General features: G+C 37.2%; 1 protein-coding gene and 1 long non-coding RNA gene across 2 annotated transcripts; both read right to left on the bottom strand.

Moving 5' to 3' along the window:
* Positions 1–212: 212 nt before the first annotated feature.
* LOC126824213 (uncharacterized) lies at positions 213–6,902 on the bottom strand. Its single transcript, XR_007681510.2, has 4 exons — positions 6,748–6,902; positions 5,212–5,244; positions 3,761–4,385; positions 213–3,218 (listed from the first exon to the last, which is right to left on the bottom strand). It is a non-coding gene; the product is annotated as an uncharacterized LOC126824213 (long non-coding RNA).
* Positions 6,903–12,830: 5,928 nt separating this feature from the next.
* On the bottom strand, positions 12,831–16,856 carry LOC126823637 (bifunctional endo-1,4-beta-xylanase XylA). Its single transcript, XM_050552593.1, has 3 exons — positions 16,739–16,856; positions 15,156–15,188; positions 12,831–14,687 (listed from the first exon to the last, which is right to left on the bottom strand). Exons 1-3 carry the CDS (start codon positions 16,790–16,792, stop codon positions 13,647–13,649), a joined length of 1,128 nt encoding a protein of 375 aa, XP_050408550.1. The 5' UTR covers positions 16,793–16,856; the 3' UTR covers positions 12,831–13,646.
* Positions 16,857–20,365: the final 3,509 nt, after the last annotated feature.

Consider the following 20,365-nt stretch of genomic DNA (forward strand, 5'->3'; position numbering starts at 1 on the left):
AAATAAATAAATAACCACTACTAATAAATATCTTGCAATTAAAGGACACTTTTATCCTAATACAGGACAATGGTAACTGTGACACCTTGGGCATATAAAATCATATTTAGTGCATGACTGACAGACAGTGGACGACAATATCCGACAACATAACAAAGGGGACGAACACAAGAAACAACAGAAACTTTATCATATTTTGTTATTTTATTAACAAAACATACATTTATAATTATGCAATGCATAAAATGATTGGTCAAACCGAGACACTGATGTTACTTAAATTACATGTTATATGCCGTTTTGCAAGGCATCGTTTCAGTATTAAAGATAACAGTGATTTTTTATGACAATAAATATCCTGTATTTCAATACAATTCATTGCTTACTTTTTAAAACAAAAACAAGGTGCACAAATTGTGTGCTACAATTATGAAGTCCACAGTAATCAATATACCGGACACAATTCCTTATCTTTAATGCCACTCAAATTACATCGAATATAGCAACATTTTTGCGCTATAATATCTCCCATAATTTGCATTTAAAGTATTTCAATACATCAGATTGGTTACTTTATAAAATATAGCAAAAAGGGTGTGCTTCAATATGCCCATGTTGTGGGACATTTAAATACATTTATTCCCTATAGTTTTAATATTTAAAATATTATCCATAGTTTGAAAGTATTTAACTTAAAACAAAATAAATTTATATGACATTTCAGTATTTAAAGTAAATCTAATGAGTAATTGTTAAACATAGATAAACTTTTCACCTGGGTCAACAATCCGGAGTTACAGAACAACCTATTTGTTGCTTTCATATCACATAAAATTAGCATAAAATGTGTGCTGTAACAAAGTCCATAATGTAGGACATTTACAGTAAATTTATATTTAAGGGACAAAATTCCCTAGTTTTAATACTATTCAAATTACACGGAAATATAGCAGTATGGGCGTGCTAAAATATCGTTCATAATTTGAAAGTATTCAACTTAAATTTAAATTTCCGGGACATTCCAGTATTTAAATTATTTCTATTTTTTAGAGGCATACTTCCCTAGTTTTAATACTACTTTAACTATTATAGGGAAATGTGACATTTTGGGTGTGCTACAATATTTATAATAATAAGTAAGTATTAAACATAGATAAATTTTTAATCTGGGTCACTCATCCGGAGTAACAATACAAACTATTTGTTACTTTAAAAAAGTATCATAAAGTGTGTGCTTCAACAAAGCCCATAATGTAGGACATTTAAAGTGTTTGTAAATACACCTATGTGTAAACTACAGAATAAAGGGTATGCTTCAAAATGCCCAAAATGTAGAACATTTTAAGTAGGGACCCATCCGGAGTTACAATACAACCTATGAGTTACATAAATATCACCCATAATTTACATTTAAAGTGTTTGTAAATACACCTATGTGTAAACTACAGTAAAAAGGGTATGCTTCAAAATGCCCAGAATGTAAGACATTTTAAGCAGGGACCCATCCGGAGTTACAATACAATCTATGAGTTACATAAATATCACCCATAATTTGCATTTAAAATGTTTGTAAATACATTTATGTGTAAACTACAGTATAAAGGGTATGCTTCAAAAGTAGGGACCCATCCGGAGTTACAATACAACCTAAATATCACCCATAATTTGCATTTAAAGTGTTTGTAAATACACCTATGTGTAAACTACAGTATAAAGGGTATGCTTCAAAATGCCCAGAATGTAGAACATTTTAAGTAGGGACCCATCCGGAGTTAGAATACAACCTATGAGTTACATAAATATCACCCATAATTTACATTTAAAGTGTTTGTAAATACACCTATGTGTAAACTACAGTAAAAAGGGTATGCTTCAAAATGCCCAGAATCTAAGACATTTTAAGCAGGGACCCATCCGGAGTTACAATACAATCTATGAGTTACATAAATATCACTCATAATTTGCATTTAAAATGTTTGTAAATACACCTATGTGTAAACTACAGAATAAAGGGTATGCTTCAAAATGCCCAGAATGTAGGACATTTTAAGTAGGGACCCATCCGGAGTTATAATACAACATATGTGTTACATCTATATCGCCCATAATTTTAAGTAAATTTATATTTAAGGGACCCAATTCCCCAGTTTTAATACGATTCAAAATAGTATGCATAATTTGAAAGTATTAAACTTGAATAAATATACATTTTCGGGACATTGTATAGTATTTTAAGTAAATCTAATTTTCAAGGACATACTTCCCTGGTTTCAATACTACTTCAACTATTATAGGAAAATGTAACATTTTGGGTGTGCCACAATATCTATAATAATGAGTAAGTATTAAACATAGATAAACTTTTCATTTTAGTCACCTATCTCGAGTTTCAATTTAAATGTAGAATATAGGTTTGCTACAATTAAGCTCATGGTCTCGAAATATTTGAACTTTATTTCAATGCATTAATTCCATTTTGATTACATGGAAAAACAGCATAGTTAGACTGTTGTAATGTCAACTATAATTGGGAAGTATTTATAAGTATCAATGTACATTTAAACTTCCGGGACATTTCAGTCTCAAAGCATGTCTACTTGTCGGTCAGCATGTCGGAGTTCCCGTACAATCGGACTAGTAGCATTATACTATACTATTATACTCGTGCTACAATATATCCACTTTTATATTTTGAACATCTATTGTCCAGGGACGCCTTTTGTAATTTTCAGTACAATCCGGCTAATAAAAATGTAGCAGTGTAGGTATACTAACATATCTCTCTAAAATCGTAAGTAATTTAGATAAAGAACTTGTATCATATCCAACACCTATTCCGAGTTTCAATAACGTCAATCTGGTATTTAGCGTAATGCGCGTACCACAATTACGCTTATGATTTGGAAGTATCAACTTTAATTTCAGGGACATCCATCCCGAAATTTAATACATTCCATCAGTTACCTGGAATATAGCCCATAATTCTGACGTTTTTAACCTAAATGGTCTTCACGTCATGGGACTACAATCGTTCTTTTCTGCACAATCCATTCATTTCTTGAACGTACTATATAGTACAGAAGAACTTCATCTCCCATTCAGAGGTAGTTCCAGGTGTGAGCTCTGGAGTGTTTATTACTCCACCATAATACCTGATCGGGATACCATGTAGAGTTCCACCACTAGGTGTTAGTTGATAACAACAGCGACCCTGTTACCTATAAATAATATAAAACTTATTTACAAAATGGAATGACAATTTATATTTTCTTATAATTGATATCAAGATTTTTGTCCCTTTCGCAAAATTGTAATTATGATATTCCCCATAAGCCTTTTCTAAAATTTTCTGTTAAGCTTCCCCGTCCCCTCCCCCTTCCTAACACAAAACCTAATCTCAAATCCCCTAATCCAAACAAGATAACCTCCAAAAAACAAATAATACCCCCCCCCCCCACCCTCCAATCCAAACTTAAAGTTGATTAAAACAAGAGAGAGAAAGAGAGAGAGAGAAATGGGGTTTAACGTCCACTCGACACAAACTAGGTCATTTCGGGACTAACATATGGTTTAATTTTATTTCAATAATTCGCTTGCGCGTAGGGGTCTTTAGTAGTGGAAGGAAACCGGAGGACCCGGAGAAAACCCACGAGGTTGGACAGGCAACCCTACTCCTTGTCACGTACAACCGGGGATTCGAAACCAGATTAAAACAAGAGGTTTGTTACTGATAGTTTACTGCCCTACAAAGTTAACTTACCGTTGCATTTACTGCTTGGTTTTGGGCCATTGGTCTAAATTTCATAATCAGAATCATTGTCATCGAAATCATCATATATATGTCTGACCATGTCCTCGTTCCCATTATCTTCCTTCTTCTCTTTCTCCCTCTCCTCTCCATCATCATTGTCATCCTCATCATCATCATGATCATCACCACCACCATTCACTTCGTCATAATCGTTTTCCGCATACTCTTCAATATCGTTCAGATCAGGGCAAAAAACATTATTCTCATCATCGTCCTCATCATTACTATAGTAACCATCGCCGTCACCATCCTCCCATTCCTCATTACTATCGTTACCACATTCATAATTACTATATTCACCATCGTCAACCCAATTCCCCCATTCCTCATCTGTTTCATTTGTATGACAGTCATCATCTGTTTTATACTTTGGACGTTTTGCGTTCCTGTTAACAGTGACGTTAACCCCAACACGATCAATACTTCGTTTTATAAGAGAAAGTTGAAGTTTCCTGTTTTGGTCACTCTTTTTAAGGTTCTTAATCTCTCTCCTTAACTCATTAATTGTTTTTAAAATTCCTTCTGGAGTTTCAAAGACAATGCTGTTCTTCTCTCCAAGTTGAACAGATGCCTCCTACAACGAAATGATGTTTTAGCATCAGTTATAAATGGATGTTATATAATGGGCTTACTAAACATTATCACTCGATGTAATTAAAACAATGTTTATCTTTATTTCTGATGTTATAAACTCCAGGTTAGTGCTAAATGGTAAGGCCAGCTCAATTTTTCGTCATAGGTCAGGAGATGTAAACATGGCTAGCGCTGATCTCAATCCTATAACCCTGGACCTAGACCCAATGCTTACAATAACCGTAACCTACAATCTCGCCAACAATCACATGACCTAACCTTATTTACATCTCTGTGACCTTAACAAAAAGAGATTTAGCCCCGCAGAAGATACCTGAAATTTGTAACAACCTTTGTTCGAAAGACTGGCGTGGTCAACGTTGTTCACGTTAAAAAGAAACGAGGTTCAAAACCGTTCTGTTACGTGCATGCCAAAGAATATTAGGATGTACCTTGGTTTTGTAGCATTTTCGTTTGTCACGCCATCCTACACCTCTGACAAGGAGTAATCAAGTTGGAATTTCCCGAAACCGGAACCTCCTGGTTACTGAGAGAGTGAAAGAGGGAGAGGGAGAGAGAGGGAGAGAGAGAGAGAGAGAGAGAGAGAGAAGTGGGGTTTAACGTCCTCTCGCCACAAACTAGGTCAATTCGGGACTACCATATGGTTAAATATTATACTCAATGACAGACCTTATGATACAGCATGCACGTGCTAACCGTTCGGCCATCCACCCCCCACACATGCTAACCATTCGCCCCCCCCCCTCTGGTTACTGAGCCAACTCGGCTCCGGTAAGTGGTTTAAAAGACACATACTTATTTCTTACCTGTGTATAAATGTTGAAGTTATAGGTATCACCCTGAAATAAAAATAATGAACATTCATTAAATTTCCATAAAGGGATATTAATTATAAGTACTTCTTTTTTTTTTAAGAATTAAGAACAAATATGGATGAAATGTGTTCGTTGCATATTCATCAAGACGATTACCGCACATTCCCTCTCATTAGGTTAGTTAACATCTTGATCTCGATGTACAAAGATATAAACGAGATAATTATTCTTTAGCTGACTGATGTCTTGAAATGATGTTTTGGAAAAGAAATGTTTTCGACAGGACTACTTTTTAAATGTCTACATTTGTCTTTTAGTCTGAAATATAGTGCCTTTAATTAACATAACAATGACTGAACACCCACATTAATTTCCCCATTGACTTCAATGTTAATTCTGGCCTCTTTGCCCACCTCCAACTTTTCCCCAAATTTTCGTTGGGCTGAATGCTTTTCACTACAGACAGATGAACAAATGGTCATGTCTTTGCACTAAAATTTGTATGAGGTTAACCACCAAAATTTTGAGATACACAAACTTGATGAAGCATACTAAAAACATGTAACTAGTTGCCGTACATATCGCCGTAGCCAACCTGATAACCCGCCTCAAAATCATGAATATTTACGAAAACCTGGCAGAACATGTTAATTCAAACCCTCTTCGTCCATTCTAGACCAAAAAATCAACAAAAAAGGGCATGCAAAAGGGGAGAAAAGAGAGAGAGAGAGAATTGCTATAAATAGAGGAACTACAATTTAATGGTGGTCTGCATCCGTACGAAACAGAACACGGTTATTTCCCTTTCCCCAATCCGTTGACTAATGTAAGTAAAATATAACATAGATAATTCTTTATCTTTCATTTTCTTCTGTTTAGCACGTAATAATGGGAATTCCCACGAGAATGCCCGTACAATACTGATTAAATTGAAAATAAAAAAACCCGCGGTCACAGTTCAGGGTCGCAATCTATAGTTGCCAAAATGTTGGAAATGCGGTACAGGTGTGTCTGAAGGATGGGTCAGCTTTTAGACGGAAGAAATGACAAGAGAACGACCGAAATTCTATGGAACAGCAAACCAGATTTGTGTGTGTGTGCGGGGGGGGGGGGGGGGGGCGGCACGGAATGCTCGAACAATTTTATAGGGCGAAATGTCAATGGGGAGAGAATTACACACCTGGACGTTAAACGTTGAATTATGCCCCACGTATGGTTTCCATAAATTTAAAATACCATATTTAGTCCCGAGCTTCTGCAATATTATGATTGCAGAAAAAAAAGAGACAAGATATAAGAACGCCTCCACGTGAGTTTCCTCCCACTGCTAAAAACCCCTACAGGCTACGCGCAAGCGAATTACTGAAATAAAATTAAACCATGCCCCGAATGCCTCTAGTTTGTGTCGAGTGGACTTCACTCTCTCCTTCTCCTCCCTATTTCACACCACGACAGCCGTGTGATATCCTGTAGGCCCTACTGTGGCGGTACATAAATAATTTAGGTCTGTGTTTCATTTATACTTACCGCCATCTCCTTAATGGTACTGGTCTTATCCGCTGTTATTAGATCCGCGGATGCCATTATAATCAACGAATAACGAAAAAAACGAAACAAAAATAAAGCAAAATTAAACTTTAATTTCTACAAGAATGTGCTGCAAGTAGAAATAATAGCTAGAATGAAACATAACGTGCAATTATTTGATTGGCGAGCGAGATGGACGCTCATGCGCAATACTGGACGTAAAAACCTAAATGTCTTATAATAGAGGTTTATATTTATGCATATATGATGTCACCGGTGCATGATATTTATTTAGCCCATTTAGACGTAACATTATTGATCATGTGATGGTTGTTATGCGGTTGAGACCAGTTTATTTATTCGCTCAGGTATACAGGTACGCATTGCCATAGTACACATGGTATATTAGTTATCAAGTTGAATGTCATCTTCAATAGAAGGCTTGATCACGCGTTTAACTGCGTTCATCATATAACAATGATATAGCTAGCTATCAAGGTGAACGTTGGCAGTTGAAGCAGTGAATATATATATATATAGCTGATACAGGTCTATAGCCCACCACCTCACCCATATCTTAACGTCTCATCGACATTAAAATACATGGGTCAATTTGGGCTTAACATACTATTATTTTATTTGGTCATGTGTACAAAACGACGGAGGACATATTGGAGACTAACATAAAGTTGTGTTTCTGCCTACTCTTCTCCTGGGCCCGGTTCCTAGAAAATTCTTAAAGTAAGCACAAAGTCGTTCTTCACTTTTTCTTACGTAAGAAACTTATAAAAATACCGTCCCTAGAAAATTCTCAAGACCATTCTTACGTAAGCACAAGTCAAGTATAAGTCTAAGCACATTGTGACTGGTAAAGTTTTTTCTTGGAACGCATAATAACGTTCTTGTGCTTACAATGAAGTCTACTTAAAATCTAAGCACAAGAACGTTCTTAAGAATTTTTTGGGAACACAAAATAAGGTAAGTTTACTTAAATGCAAAGTCTACTAAAATCTAAGCACAAGAACGTGCTTAAGGGTAGTAGAGAGTGTCTTTTGATTTACGCGGAGAACTCTAGGCCGGGCAATACAGCTGTAGTATCAAATTTCAAGTGAACTATAGGTATTCTATTATTCTATACATATTTAATTACAATATAGGCTGCACAATAGGCGCCTACATTTTAGGCGCCAATAGGCACCCTACATCGGGTGTAGGCAAATGCAAACATTTGAACCGGCGCGTTGTAGGCGAAAAAATAAACCAGGGCCTCTTTTAAACCCGTAACCCGTAGCTCGAGCTAATTCTGAACTATTTCTTCTTCTTTTGAAATTTGTGTGAATGAATGATTGACACAAACGGGCATTTGGTATCGTAGCAACGCGCGTAGACAAAACAAAGTGACTCATGCTGGCGCGGCTTATTCAGATATCATCAGCATAGCGGCTTACCTTATTCGCCGATTTCTTGATTATCCTTACACGACAGGCAGGTCTCGGTGGACCATGCTACGAGCCTACGGGTCGCCTACCAATTTGAACACTCCTAAAAAATTGTCGGGGAAATATTTGAGGGGGAGGGGGCTTAGCCAGAACGGATCAATTGACAGACAGCTGTGGGCACAATATACGTCCTCATGAAATCAAGAGATTCACAATCACTAAACCTTTTGGTTTTGTGTCAGAAGTGTTGATTTATTTCGTGCAGTGGATATATGGTTCATAGACACAGTTACCTTAAATTGTAGCATAGGCGTACGGGCTCGATGAATGTTAGGGGGCAGAACTGAGATGCCCGAAAAAAATCTCGTTTACAGACAGCATAGCGGAGCTTACCATGTAGCTGAGTTTTCCTGCTATTTCAGCCCGAATACCAATCAACCAATCCATCGTTCACAGAAACGCGACGGTTGGGAGAAAATTTGAACATTTAACTGCCACAAACGCGTTTCCTGCCCGTGAATATAGCAACTCCAACGTGGTGCAAATTCGCCTAACCCGAATTCTAAACAACCAATCGTTAAGTCCAAGATTTAGAAAATATTTCAGGTCTAGGAAAATACCTGGAATAGGCAGATTTAGCTCTTGCATTAGTATTCAATTTTAAAAAGCAAAGTAAAATTAGTATTATAATAGATTTCGGGCACTTTATTTTGCCAACTAGATGATATATTATTTTTTTTCACTGCCTGAAAAGTCAGATTGACCCCTCTCCCCCTGGGAGGGATTAGGTCAGCTCGAAGCCTGGGAGTGAGTGATATTGGCCTGGTGGAATTGCACTGCCTTGGGGCTGTCTTAACAATATAGGCTCCAGGGCAAAGCAGTGCACTGGATGCCCTACCTACAAAACCACTCACAGGAATCAAAATGTAAATGGTAGATAAAACTAAACATATATTATTGTACTTCTTAACAATATCAGTGTTTAAACAATTAAAAAAAAAACAGCGGCTGTCAGGCAGGATACGCTCACATTTTGCAAGAGATGGATAGAGAACAAGCTAAAAACAAACAGGATTTTTTGTACAATCAGAGGCAATAATCCAGAAAGTTATGGTCTGAAATGCGCAAATATCAAAAAGGACTGAGAACTTTGGGATATAAAGATATGTTTTAAGTTTCATCAGAATCGGAACAAAAATTGTGACCTCTAGAGGGTCCACAACCTTCGTATTGCATACTTGTACACAGTTCGCGTACAAAGAGCGGCCATTTTGTCGGGACGGACGTCCGGACGGACAGGGGGGACGACAATATACGTCCACATGAAAATATGGGCGTATAAAAACCATGTTGTACAGCAAAGATGAGCCACCTATGCTCATGCCCCCCCCCCCCACCAACAAAACTACTTAGTATATTCATGCGTTAGATGGCCCTGGCACTATCGTTACCTGCTCATGCCCGCCCCCCACCAACAAAACTACTTAGTATATTCATGCGTTAGATGGCCCTGGCACTATCGTTACCTGAGTTAGGGTTACGTTAGGACCGAGGGTGCGTCCCAGGACATGAGTTCAATTCCAGTTAAACTGCTGGCAAGTGCATAAGACGATAGTTACCACTATTTACGCGAAGCTTAAAGCGGAACTGCTTTTAACAGTCGTATTGTGAAACTTTTGTTTGCATAATTTTTGCCCCCGCCCCCGTGACAGCACCCCATTCCATTTTAGTGACAACAGGTGTGTGGTGCCTAATCAATAGTAAACATAATCCGTCTCGTGACAAAAACAGAATACAATAGAGTTTATGACGGCATAAACGTTGCAACGAAATTTTAAAAGTATGGATACATTTGTGAGTTAGTGTGGGATAGAAGTCAGGAGAGAGAACACATCTCAGACCAGGTGAATATAAATATATCATAATATGTACATTAAAATGTACGCATATCTAATGTATTCTCATTGCGTTTTCGTCGGTATGCACCTTTTTGTGTAGTATTGGTTTCTGAGGTAGCATTGATAGTCACTATTTTATAGTTTTCCGGTGTCGCTCCTTGTGGTTGCTTTCCTTGTCGTTTCATACGGTTGCTTCCGGTCTTACTTCATCATTTGTAAAAGTCGATATTGTCGCTGTTGAGCTGGCTCTATCGCGAAGTCTTGAAAAAAAACAAGAGTTAGTTTTTAGTCTGTTAAGTTTAAAGTAGCTAAGTCTCTAACTCAGTATCATCCAAAATCTTCGACATTGAAAACACGATTTAATTGTCAATTTAAATCAACATTGATGTTGTGATCTTACGGGGAAAAGATGGGCTTCTGATATCCGATAATTAAGTCAAAATAAACATTTTACCGATGGTACACGAATCGTGTACAATGGTGCATTTCAGCGCCATTTTTAACAAGGGACTCGTAGAAAGGGGCTAGATATATTTCACAAGTCATGTCAAACAGTGACGTCGTATTCTTCTCTGGAGAGCATGCGCAATAAATACTATCGGTATAGAGTTGAATAACCAGACGCTAGAGATTGCCATTGGATTGAGACTTTTGGCGTATTTCGCCGAATATAACTGATAAGAAATTGCAGTAAAAACTGAAACGATTGAATGTAAATCAGTTTATATACATTCATATTACATTATTATATGCGTTGCGACCCATTTGTGTCAATTTCTAGATCCAAAATATTAGCGATTTAGCTCCTTTAATATAACAAAAACATAATTATATGTTTGACAGAACGTGTCACATATGACGTAAGTGAAATATACAATACAATATATATAAAATTACGTTGAAAAAAGAAATAAACCACATGTGTCATATTACGTACATTATATTAAATAGCCTGAACAAGTTCAACAGAACTGAAAACGTTAGTTAAATAACAGGACGGTGTGTGTGTGTGTTGTGGGGTGGGGGGTACTCGCTTTGCTGTAAGAGAGAGAGAGAGAGAGAGAGAGAGAGAAATGGGGTTTAACGTCCACTCGACACAAACTAGGTCATTTCGGGACTAACATGTTTTATTTTTATTTACATAATTCGCTTGCGCGTAGGGGTCTTTAGCATTGGGAGGAAACCGGAGGCCCCGGAGAAAACCCACGAGGTTGGACAGCTTTGCTGTAAGAGGCACTGTTTGGAATAATACATTGTCACATGATAATAACATCCCGTGACAATTACACTCGGGGCAAGGAGTCCCCGTCACGTAGATAACTTGGTGGTTTTATGACGTAATTTGTATGTTATAATTAAGATATGATAATGATTTGAAAGTCTTCGCTAAGCGAACTTTAGAATTTCGATCATTTCTGGGGACCTGCACAAGCTGAGCTATGATCGATCCAATCATAATTATTATTTACAAGTTTACTTAGACTATTTAGTAATAGTATCGTCTAGTATATATTAAGAAATCATCCAAATTGCAGTTGTTGTCTTTCCACATTTACATTGCCATACCATAGAGTATGTCATACGGTAGTGCAACTGCAGAGGCCAATAAGCTTTAGCGTTCAGTGTAATATTACGAATAACTGTTATGATTCAGTAGATAGATATAGGACATGATAGATTATATTTTCAATGAATCCCAATCTCAATACACTGGTCCACTCTATTTATCTCGACAATCGGTGTCGCACTGTATTCCCGGCTGTCTATTTTTAACAATTGTCCCACGTAAGGGCTCGCTACTTTGGAGCTCATGAGGGGGCTTCGTCGAGGTTCGCAAGTCCGTTCTTTGACATTTTTCACTCTGGTCGGGTAAACTGGTCAGTCTATTTATTTTGACTATCAGTGCCTGAAATACTACCAGACTGCATTTCAGGGAGGCCACCCATACCCCTAGTTGAAGCTTCCGCCTTTGCCCCCATTGCCCCTCCTATCACCGGTGGCTGGCATCGCCACTGCGTGTTGGTATCCTTAACGATGAATAATACAGTTATAGTGAAAGATTAAAGGCTTCGTGCAGACCATTAAAGGTTTCAGCTGAAGCTTTAAAGGACAATATTGGTGTGAGTCAATATCACATATGTGATAGAACTGGTTTAACACGTTCCAAATATAATTTTAACACAGAGATCATTGCTACGATAGATGCGTTATGAAGCGTTCAAGAAAAGGGAAGTGACAAACGCAAAAGGAAAACACGAGTTATCCTTCTATATAACCAACTGAAGTGACGAGTGATAACAGATTCACGGGCGAATTTGTTATATGAGACTGTGGGAGGATATCTTACAATTAAAAAAAGTAACCGACTCTCACTAGATAAGAGACAGCGAGAAAACTACAAAAAGTCCGTGCATTACAATGTTTTTTATAAAGAAGAGAATGATTAAGAACAAAGGGAATGTACGGGCTATTTCTGTTTTTCGCGTTTCCCTTATCCAGTGGCATTCAATTACTTTTTTGAATTATCAGATATCCTCTCACAGTCTCACATAACAATTTTTCGTCTTCAAAGGAATTATTAGTGAGCAGAAATTAACCCGTGTATCTGTTATCACTCGTCACTTGAGTCAGTTATATAGAAGGATAACTCGTGTTTTCCTTTTGCGTTCGTCACTTTCTTTTCTTGAAAGCTTCACAACGCATCTATCGTAGCAAAGCTATATGTATTAAAATTATATTTGGAACGTGTTTAACCAGTTCTATCACATAATGACTGACACCAATATTGTCCTTTAAATGAAAAGTTGACAAGTAGTGCCGATCGCTTGTTAATTAGACAAAAACGCAGTTTGTGGAAAACAAATTTGAAGAATATTTAAACTGTTACGACGAATATTGTAATACTATAGATGATGCAGCCATTGCAGCCTATAATGAATAGTATTTCACCGAGAGAAATAACTATATAGAAACGTCCAAACAAAGTGATAGTGAATGGTTTAGTATAAATAAAACCCCAGTACCAAGTTTTCGCACTAGTAATTCACCAACATCGACGTTGTCGTCGGCACGGATAAAGGAAGTACTAATGCTTGCTGTGCTGGAAACAATGGCGGAAACACAAAAGGAACAAGAATTTGAACTAGAAATGCAATTTGAACTAGACATGGAAAAAGAAAAAGAAGCATTGGACTTGACTGAAATTAAAGTAAAACATCAGCAAACAAAATAGAACTAGAAACGGACATTAAAGTAAGTAGAAAAATGTCAAAGTTCTCAAAGAACTGGGACGTCAGCATTGCCTCAATAGTTGCAATAATAGTGACCATGTTAACGATTATATTTCTATATATTGTCGTTAGTCAACCTTTGGTAAATCCATCTATTGTTAGTAATTCCATTGTTAACAGGCCTATAGTTAGTCATTCCATTTTAAATGGTAAGGTTAATCTAGAAATTGTAAATCCATCTGATTGTCAGTATTAACATGCTTTTACATAACCATTTTGCATATAACCCTGTTAATATGTCCATTTTGAATCATTATGTAGTATATAGGGTATTAGGGGTAGTATTGGCGTGGTATTAGGTCGTAGCGACGATTGCTGGTACGTGACATTTCGCAATGAGAACCATAATCGTATTCATCATCATCATCGCTATCATAGTCATTCCTCCATTCCTCATTACTATAGTTACCATCGTCATTCCTCCATTCTTCATTACTATAGTTACCATCGTAATTCCGCCATTCCTCATTACTATAGTTACCATTGCTGGTACGTGACATTTCGCAATGAGAACCATAGTCGTCTTCATCATCATCATCGCTATCATAGTCATTCCTCCATTCCTCATTACTATAGTTACCATCGTCATTCCTCCATTCTTCATTACTATAGTTACCATCGTAATTCCGCCATTCCTCATTACTATAGTTACCATTGCTGGTACGTGACATTTCGCAATGAGAACCATAGTCGTCTTCATCATCATCATCGCTATCATAGTCATTCCTCCATTCCTGATTACTATAGTTACCATCGTCATTCCTCCATTCCTCATTACTATAGTTACCATCGTAGTTCCGCCATTCCTCATTACTATAGTTACCATTGTAATTCCTCCATTCATCATGGTCTTCATCATTACTATCGACTTCATCATTACTATAGTCACCATTCTCAGATTTCTCATGTCTATAGTGATTCCTCCATTTCCCATTACTATAGTTACCATTGTAATTCCTCCATTCATCATGGACTTCATCATTACTATCGACTTCATCATTACTATAGTCACCATTCTCAGATTTCTCATGTCTATAGTGATTCCTCCATTTCCCATTACTATAGTTACCGTCGCCATCCCTCCATTCCTCATTACTATAGTTACCATCGCCATCACGCTTGGCCTTGCTGTTGCCAGTGGTGACATTAACATCCACACGATCATTGCTTCGTTTCCTCAGAGAAAGATGGGATCTTGTATATCGGGTCAGTTCCTCCATTTGTCTTTTCAAATTAGTAATTTCTTTTTCAACCCGTCGAGGATTTTTAAAGTCAATGCTGTTCTTCTCTCCAAGTTGCAGAATTGCTCCTTCCTACAACGACATGGTAATATATATATATAAGATATAAATGGAAGGTCCATTTAGAATTACATTTCTACGCCGCAGAAGATCCCAGAAATTTGTAACAACCTTTGCTCGGAAGACTGGCGTGGTCAACTTTGTTCACACTAACATGAAATGAGTTTCAACACCGTTCTCTAAGTGCATGCCAAAGAGTAATCGGATGGACCTCAGTTTATCGTCAATCCATCATGCACCACTGACTAGGAGATATATAAGGCTAGATATTCCCGAAGCCGGAACCTCCTGGTTACTGAGCCCATTTGGATACTGTAAGTGGTTTAAAAGACACATATTTATTTCATCTCTAAGCAAGAAAACGTTTATATATTTTCACTCATGCTACGCATTCGTGAAAATATAAGTTTTCTTGCGTCTCGATGAAATAAAATATGTTATTCACTCTAAAACGACAAATATTCTCTATTTATTTCTTACCTTTGTATACATGTGGATGATATAGGTGTCACCCTGAAAGGAAAATAATGCACATTCTTCTATAACTGTCAAAACAAAAATGGATGAAATGTAAGTAAAATATACATAATTCTTTATCTTCCCTTTTCTTCTGTTTAGCGGATAAAAACGGGAATTCCCATGAGAAATCGGAAATCCCATACAATTTGTTTAAATTTGAAAATATAAACTTTACGGCCATAGTTCGGAGTCACAATCCATAGTAGCCAAAATGCGCTAGTTTGTCGCCTGAAGATATTTGCAGTCGGTTGGGTGGGGGATTGCGTAAACCTTGAGAAGGAGGAAGTGAAAAGCGAATGACGGAAATTCTATCGACAGGAAAACCAGATAAGTTTTGTTTTGTTTGTCCCAGGCGGCGATTCCTGTTTTGTTTTGATAATTATAGTTCTAAATATGCTTAGAATTGGACCCATTAGAAAATCTATGAATTTGATATGAACAAACGTACATGGAGTCAAAGTTGGGGTAAAAATGAAATAATGTTTTAAAATTATAATTTACCCCTTTCTTTCTTTCTTCTTTCTATACGGGACCTTTTATGAATAAAATTACTTTTTAAAGAGCCCCCCCCCCCACCCACCACCACCACAGTTTCACCTGAGACGAGATGGGGAAAAGACGTTGGCACCTTCCCTTGATGTCTCAGTATGTCCGCCACACGTGGTCGAACTTGAAGAATGTGACATTTATTTGGCTATTTTTAAAGAGTAATTATTATTTCCGTTTATTTCATGATAGACGAATATATTTCATCAATTTATAGCAATCATATCTTTCCCATTTCCCCGCTTTTGCATTGTAATTTGCTTTGACATGTTTTTCAATAATCAAAGACACAGTTAAACAGCCATAGCTAAATCGCTTTCAAAAATGTTACATTGGACTCGTTGTACATGTATTTAAAACAATTAAAGATACATTATGGGGGATTTAAAGAGCTGGCAGGTCTCACTATAATAGTTAAAATCTAAATAATGTAAAGGGAATTTGCTGAAAATTTCAGTCACATTGATCAACTCTTGAGTCGAGATTTTAACGATTGAATTTACGGCCAAGCCTCGGCCATCATTATTAAAGTCGGTAGGATAAAAACATAGTCTCGATTATTCATTTCATGATTAAGTTATGAACAGCAAATCCGAACCTAATCCAATAAACATCGCAGGCTAGCGATGCCATCGAGAGTTGATTATGGTCTGGATAAGTTAATTAATGTCTAATTACTAATTTAGATAACATTTCAGGTCTAAAGAAAGACCTGCAATAGGCAGATTTAGATCTTGCATAATGTATATTTAAGTTTCACGGAATGCTCGAAAAAATTTATAGGGCAAAAACTGGCATGCATTTAACATTGATGTCAATAGAAAATGAATTACACATCCGATTATGTGCGTTCAGCGGTCTTGAATTTCGTCCAACGTACCACTTCCATATATATTAAATTTAGTCCTGAGTTTGTGATATTATGATTGCAGAATTGAAGGGACAAGATCTAATCACGGCAGTCGTAGGATACATAGGCCTAAATAATTAATACGTACTGTCATCTCCTTAATACTTTTCTTATCCGCTATCATCCGTCCCCCGTATGCCATTATAATCAACGAATAAGATAAACAAAAAAAAGAGGAAAATTAAACTACAAGAAAGTGCTGCAAGTAGAAATAATAGCTAGAATGAATCATATAACGTGCAATTATTTGATTGGTGATGGAGACGTACAAACCCAAATGTCTAATAATAGAGGTTTATATTTATGTATACAATGTCACCGGTGCACGATATTTATTAATCATGTGATGTTTGCTATGAAGCTGAGACCAGTTTATTTATTCGTGCAGGCAGACAGGTAGCCTACATCATAATACACATGGTGTAAGCGTTTGCGCAATGCGTCCCAACGCTTCACCACACACACCAATAATCTTCTTATCACCCAACACAATGACAATTCATTTAGAGGAAAATACAGTATATTAACATCAATACTGGAAGGTACACCTATCTATGAGACGTAATTTTAATATAGACGGAGCCTATTGGAGACGATTAACTGAAAATAAAATAAAATATATGGGGAATAAAGTAGGCCTATTACAAAATATACTGTTCATTATTAGGCCACTTTATTAACTAATGCCAGAATAAGTACACACACACACACACACCCTATCTTAAATTTATGTACATGTATGTATTAAAATAGACTCGTCCAAAGTACCAGCTTGTAGACGCAAAAAATAAATCGTACCTTGTCTTTAGATTAAAATGTGCACTAAATAATCCAAATTTGAAGAAACAAAAGACACCATACCATTCTTAGATTATCACCTAACAGTAGCATATTGAAATAGCAAAAACGTTTCATACGAAATATGCAAGAAATAATTAATACAAAGATCCCAATCAGTGCAAGACATAACAGATCCCAAAGACATAACAGCACGGAGCACAATCACCTGTAAATGACAGGCAAAACAATTGATCTTAGCATTAACAATCTGACATCTTCTTAAACAAACCAGCGGCTGCCGGGCAGGATACGCCCACATTTTCGAGAGATGGATAGAAAACAAGCTAACAAGAAATTGATTTTTCCTACAATCAAGGGCCATAATTCAGGAAATTACAATTCGATATGCGCAAATATCGAAAGGAACTGAACGAACGGCAGCCATTTTGTCTGTCAATACGGTTTTTTAAATCGGATAAAAATTATGACCTCTATAGGATCCACAAGCTAAAAACGCAATTTTTCGTACAATCAGGGGCCATAATTCAGGAAGTTACGGTCCGATATGTGCGAATATCGAAAGGAACCAAGATCTTTGGGTTATAAACTTACATTTCAAGTTTCAACAAAATCGGATAAAAATTGTGACCTCTATAGGGTCCACAACCTTGATATAACATATTCTTATGCTATGCCAGAACGAACGGCGGCCATTTTGTCTGTCAATTTTGGGCCGATTTTCACGAAATTCAAACTCAGTCGTCCTTAGGGTGTAACGGTTATATAATAATACGGTTTTTTAAATCGGATAAAAAATATGACCTCTATAGGGTCCACAAGCTAAAAACGCGATTTTTCGTACAATCAGGGGCCATAATTCAGGAAATTACGGTCCGACATGCGCGAATATCAAAAGGAACCGAGATCTTTGGGTTATAAACTTACATTTCAAGTTTCAACAAAATTGGATAAACATTGTGACCTCTATAGGGTCCACAACCTTGATATACCATTTTCTTACGCTATTTGAGAACGAACGGCGGCCATTTTGTCTATTAATTTTGGGCCGATTTTCACGAAATTCGAGTTCAGTCGTCCCTAGGGTGTAACGGTGATATAATAATACGTTTTTTTTTTAAATCGGGTAAAAATTATGACTTCTATAGGGTCCACAAGCTAAAAACGTGATTTTTCGTACAATCAGGGGCCATAATTCAGGAAGTTATGGTCCGATATGCACGAATATCGAAAGGAACCGAGATCTTTGGGTTATAAATTTACATTTCAAGTTTCAACAAAATCGGATAAAAATTGTGACCTCTATAGGGTCCACAAGCTAAAAACGTGATTTTTCGTACAAACAGGGGGCATAATCCATGAAGTTTCGATCCGATACATGCCAATATCGAAAGCAGCCGAGATCTTTTGGGGATAAACCTATATTTCAAGTTTCGTCGAAATCGGATAAGAATTGTGACCTGTAGAGAGTCCACAAACAATTGTGGACGGACGGACAGGGGCGACGGCATAATACGTCCACATGAAAATGTGGGCGTACAAAAAGTTTTAACGTATATAGAGACATACTATCAAGAAATAGTCTTGCTTACCTATGTCTGAAATTTTTGAACTTGACACGTGTTATATAGCCTATCTAACTATCAAGGTGAATGCCATCTGCAATAGAAGGCTCCATCTCGCTTTAACTCCTTGCATCTTATTAGGATATGATATGATGTATCTAGCTTTAGCTCCCCAAACTCACCCATGCATATACGTTAACGTCTTATCGAATTTCAACTTTCAAGTTTCTTTTAATCCTACCCCAACATGTACAGGATGGGTCTTGTTGGTTTGTCGAGATTCTTTTTGAAAAAAGAATCATTTTCTTATAAAGTGGGTATATCTTTTGCACTCTTGCTTCCCCACCTCAGATCGTTTTCTCAATTCTAGAAATGTATGGGTATATTGTTACACGGATTAGATTAATTAATTTAGAAAGTATTAAATAATTCTAGCTACCATATAATCGTAGCCGGCGCTGCATGGCAAGGTGTCGAAGATGAAAGACCCGGCGTCGCTGATGTAGCCTTGATTGCCTCAGGAAACTAAACATAAGCAACTTAAGATCACCAATGGCGCATCCATCTTGGATATGAATGATCGTCACTGCGCATTCAGTGTGGCGCGTTTCATTCTGAATTCAATCCGAATAAACAGTAATGTGACGCACAGCTTTTAAACCGGGAAAAACCAACCCGAATTCGGGCGACCGGTCTCCGGAATTCCCATTGAATGCGAATGCAGTGTGAACGCAGCTGTATTGTGATAGTTAGATGAATGCCATTCACAGAGCTGTGCTTCTGCCCACCCCAGAGTGGATCGGTCGACGAATAGCTGATGGCACAATAGACGTCCTTATGAAATCAAGAGATTTGAAATTACTAAACATTTTGGATTTGTGTGACAAGTGTTGATTTATTTCGTGAAGTGGGTACAGACACGGTCAGTTTGGAGATAGCTGATAGCTGATTTTGTTTTCAGCAGTCCTAGCAACCAACTTTCTGCTTAATATTCCAAACGAAAATGTAATCGTTCCATCACTAAACCAAAGATACAACCAATTCAATACTTTCTTTTATCCTCCATTATCTCGGTCATTAATACGTTAAATTCATTTATTACCTTTCAATTTTCGCAGAGGATATTCGCCATCCGAATGGCAAAGAGTAATTCGTTTTCGTTATTTGCGGAATCAAAACCACGCCAATTGAGTAAATGGCAGACCTTTTGATCCAACGCGCAGGCGTTAATCGCCCACCCCACCCCGCCCAAATGCAGTATAGCGTACTTAATATAATAGGAGGAGTCACGGTGGCTCAGTCAGTTAGATGTTGGCTCGCTAACCTGTTGATTCCGTGTTGGCCGAGAAAGT

This window comes from Patella vulgata, chromosome 6 (genome assembly GCF_932274485.2).
Source record: "Patella vulgata chromosome 6, xgPatVulg1.2, whole genome shotgun sequence".
NCBI classification, from domain to species: Eukaryota; Metazoa; Mollusca; class Gastropoda; family Patellidae; genus Patella; species Patella vulgata.